Source organism: Tupaia chinensis, unplaced genomic scaffold, assembly GCF_000334495.1.
Source record: "Tupaia chinensis unplaced genomic scaffold, TupChi_1.0 Scaffold000250_1, whole genome shotgun sequence".
NCBI classification, from domain to species: Eukaryota; Metazoa; Chordata; class Mammalia; order Scandentia; family Tupaiidae; genus Tupaia; species Tupaia belangeri.
This window is the reverse complement of record NW_006159730.1, coordinates 1673789-1678211: the sequence shown is the minus strand read 5'-3', so window position 1 is coordinate 1678211 and position 4423 is coordinate 1673789. Positions and strand designations below refer to the sequence as shown.

Here is a 4423-nt window from a genome sequence, read left to right as displayed (position 1 = left end):
CGGTTCAGCTTGCTACTGACCATGCTACCAAGTTGGGGCTCTGTGTAAATTTTAAAAGACAGGGAGACTAACTTTCATAGGTGACAGCAATATTCTAAACTGTATCTAATAATAGAATTTGCTAATGGGTGTTGTATTATTACTAATTAATATGTTTTGACATAGATGAGCAATTAATCTTCTTGACTCTTATATTTCTGTCATATTCAGAATTTACAGATCAAAGCTTTCATATTTTCTTTGGGAAAATTCACAGAAAATCTTTTTTTAAAAATAATTGTTTTATTTAACTTTATTTTAATTTGACCAGAGAGGGACATCGAGAAAGTAAGAAAGCAAGCTACTAGATCTGGGACTCAAACTACAGTCAGCCCTGTGGGAGTCCTAACACCCTTAACCACACTACCTGCTGGCCCCTACAGAAATTCTTTAAGCTCAGTCATAGAGTGCAAACACTTGGTATATATTAAGTGGGGACATACAGTGGCTCTCCTTCATAGCATGGCTTGCTTCACTCAGCAGTAAGTCTTCCATATTCATCCACTTACTGTCAAAAGCCAGAGTTTTGTTGTTTTTTATGGATGAACAGTATTGCATTGAGTATATGTGCCACAGATTTTCTAACCATTCATCAGTTCGTGGGCATTTGGGTTGTTTCCAGGATATAGAAACGCAGTATGTAGATGAAATTACCAGATATAGTGTGTGTGAAAGAGGAGGGTCTGAGAAAGGGCATTTGGGGGAGCGACAGGGAGGCAAAGCATTAATGGCACAAAGAGGTGTGACCTTATCTGTTGAAGATATTTCGTAGTTTTATCAGCAGTACTAGGGAGAAATGTTCACCTGTTGAAATATCCATTTTGTAAGACAAATAATAATGTGATTGAATATATGGAAGAAAATGAAATGAAAAAAAATTAATTAAAAAAATTCTTTAGTATTCTCTTTTAGTGCCTCTTTTACTCCAAGGGTTTAACACAGTGTATCACATCCTATTCAGAACGAATTTAGTGGTAGATTTTATACGAAGTAGTACATTGTAATAATTCATTTTGTTTGTATGAGTAATTAAGTTCTGCTGTAATGAAAGAACTTCACAGAAGTGTAACGAAAGGTAACTTCTCAAACCTAGATATTAATGAACTCCTAGATATTAAATAACTTCTCAGATTCATGATATATATTAGTATTTGATTATTTATAGTGGTTGCTTATAGAGATAGTTGAGATTATATCATGCTTACATTTTTTTTTTCTTTGTGCGGGTGAGGTGGTAAAAAAAGAACATGAGGGAGGGGGCGGATTGGTGTGGTTGTTAAGGCAGCTGGACTCCCACATGGCTGACCCCAGTTCCAGTCCTTGACCTGGTGGCTTGCTTTCTCACTTTCTTTTCTCTCTGTCTCTGGTCAATGTCAAAAAAATTTTTTTAAAAAATGACAATAAAATTAAATAAAAAATAATTATTTAAAAAATGAAATCTGAGCAGCGCAGCAATGTCAGCAGTGGCGGGTGCCATTCAGAACCGTTGAGACGCCTCTGCGGCACCTTGGGGGCACAGGTGGCTTGTGTTGACTGGGGCAGAGGTGGCCAGCCTGTAACCGCAGCCTCAGCGCCCGCAGGCCACTTCGGGGCACCCCGAAGCATCCTCCCTCGCCCCTGGCCAAGGAGCTCAGTGCTCTAAATCCCTTTGCCTCCCCTCCTGGGTTTCAGATCCCCACCTTGCCCCTGAAACATGACTCACGACTTCAAACCTGGAGACCTCATCTTTGCCAAGATGAAAGGTTAGTGGATGAAGTTCCTGATGGAGCTATAAAACCACCCAAAAACAAACTACTCATTTTCTTCTTTGGAACTCATGAGACTGCTTTCTTAGGACCAAAGGATATATTTTCTTACTCAGAAAATAAGGAAAAATATGGCAGACCAAATAAACAAAAAGGTTTTCATGAAGGCTTACAGGAGATAGATAACAATCCAAAAGTGAAATTTTCAAGTCAACAGGCATCTACTAAACAGTCAAACACTTCATCTGATGTTGAAATTGAATAAAAAGAAACTAGTGTTTCAAAGGAAGATACTAATTATGAAGAAAAAAATGAGCAATGAAGATGTAACTAAGGCAGTTGACATAACCACTCCCAAAGCTGCCAGAAGAGGGAGGAAGAGAAAAGCAGAAAAACAAGTAGAAATCAAGGAGGCAGGAGTAGTGACAACAGCAACAGCATCTGTTAATCTAAAAGTGAGCCCTAAAAGAGGACAACCTGCAGCTACAGAGGTCAAGATTCCAAAGCCGAGGCAGACCCAAATGGTAAAGCAGCCCTGTCTTGCAGAGACCGACACGGTTACTGAAGAAGACAAAATTAAGAAAAAGGGGCAAGAGGAAAAACAACCTAAAAAGCAGCTTTAAAAGTATGAAGAGGGTCAGAGGGAAGAAGATAAACCAAGAAAAGAGCCAGGCAAAAAAGAACTGAAGAAAGAAGGTGAATCTAAAAGGAAACATTTAACTAAAATGGGGGTTACATCAGCCTCTGATTCTGAAGAAGAAGGAGATGATCAAGAGGGTGAAAAGAAGAGAAGAGGTGGAAGAAACTCTCAGACTGCTCACAGAAGGGATATAGACAGTTAAATTTTTTAGATACACAGTATAGGCCAACACGAGAAAGAAGCAGCAGATTGAAAAGGCAAGCAAGAGGAACAAATGGGAACCAAGCACCAAACAACATGTCGTCTACAGTAGTACAAAATATATCTCATTTTGGGCTCAAAGCGTTAATCCAGTAACTGAAAAGAGAATACAAGTGGCGCAAACAAGAGATGAAGATCTTGAGACAGACTCATTGGACTGAATTTCCCCTTCTCCCCTTGATGGAAGAATGTTCCAGATTCTAAATTGAGGACTTCATTATTAATGGCATTATTACTGTGTTATGATTATTAACAAATTTCATGTAAGGTACACACTACATACTAAGGTCGGTCATCATTCCTGTTCAATTTTTTTACCAAGCTTAAAATGAAGTTTTGTGTTTGAAAATTATAATAAGCTCAGATGAAGATGGTGGTTGTACATTATTTCATTAGAAAATATAAAAACTCATTTTATTTTGAAGCTCGATATTGAACTGGAATAGCTATTACACCCCTGAGAATGGGGCAGTTGTGCTCTTCCCTTGACAGTCCTTTGTTGTTTAACTCTTTAGAATCTGTTACTTTTTAATCCTGAGAGATTAAACAGTAGACTTGTTAAAAAAATGAAGCTGTAACCAAAATTTTAAAATAAAGTTTTAAAAAAACAAATCTACTTTCTTAAAAAATTTAGTGTACAATACAGTATTGTTAACTATGTATTTGTTGAACTGGTTTAATATTGGTGTAAAATTTTATATAAGTTCTTATTACTTCCTTATGAATTCATAGATTTGCAGTCTGCATAACTGTAAATAATAAGTAATTACATATGAATTACAAAATGTTGTCACTGACTAAACATGATAATTATGAGCATTTTGATTTTATTTCAGAGTTTTCTTGGAGGATTTTTTGGTCCCATTTGTGAGATTGATGTTGTCCTTAATGATGGAGAAACCAGGAAAATGGCAGAAATGAAAACTGAAGATGGCAAAGTAGAAAAACATTATCTCTTCTATGATGGAGAATCTGTTTCAGGAAAGGTAAATCTTTTTTGTTTGGCAGAGTTACCTAGTTGTAGGATGTTAGAATTAGCCATCAAAGTGGTCTGTGCTGTTTCTAAATAGGAATGGTTTTATTAGAGACAGGAAGTTTTTATTGAAGGTCAACTAAAATCCTTGATTGATTAAAACATTTACAGGAAATGTTTTTACCCTGGAAGGGTTTCAGGGGCAGAGTTTCTAAATGTCATACAAAAATTTCCATTTGTGGCTATGCATTTGTCTAGCTTCAGACAGGCTTCTCTAGGGTAGGGCTATGAACAACCTAGTTTTTCTCCTTTAAAATAAAATTGAGTTCTTTAGATTGGGGGTTATTTTCTGTTACAGCTTTATAAAGGTTTCAATCTCATTCTTTGTAGCCTATGTCTCTGTACTACCATGTGTCTGTTGATCTCATTTTTTGCTACTCTGTAGAGGACCTGTGTACTTCTAGAATGTGTCTATGCATGGTCAGACACATTTAGGATATCTTCTGTAAGGCTTAACTTTCCCCCCATTTCTTACCTGGTGAGGCATAAGATTATTTTGATACTTCAGGGAATATGATCAGTACTAATTAGTATGTGACAGTAGGAAATGGTAATATCAGAAAAAGGCAACCCAAAAAGCAGTTGGAAAAAAATTTTTTTTTTACATTTTTGCTGTGGGAGTATGTGCTCACCAGAGAGAGAAGAGAAATCACCCCCCCCCCGGGGGGGGATGGTCATGCAGCCATACACTCTCCTCTCAGAGAC

At 37.1% G+C, this 4423-nt stretch overlaps 1 protein-coding gene and 1 pseudogene across 1 annotated transcript in view; both read left to right on the top strand.

Moving 5' to 3' along the window:
* Positions 1-4423, top strand: part of VPS26A (VPS26 retromer complex component A) — a 61772-nt gene that overhangs the window by 10957 nt on the left and 46392 nt on the right. The window contains exon 4 of the mRNA XM_006148964.3: positions 3522-3671. Coding sequence (XP_006149026.1) covers positions 3522-3671 — 150 coding nt within the window. The remainder of the gene's footprint in view (positions 1-3521; positions 3672-4423) is intronic.
* LOC102495013 (PC4 and SFRS1-interacting protein-like) lies at positions 1568-3048 on the top strand (annotated as a pseudogene).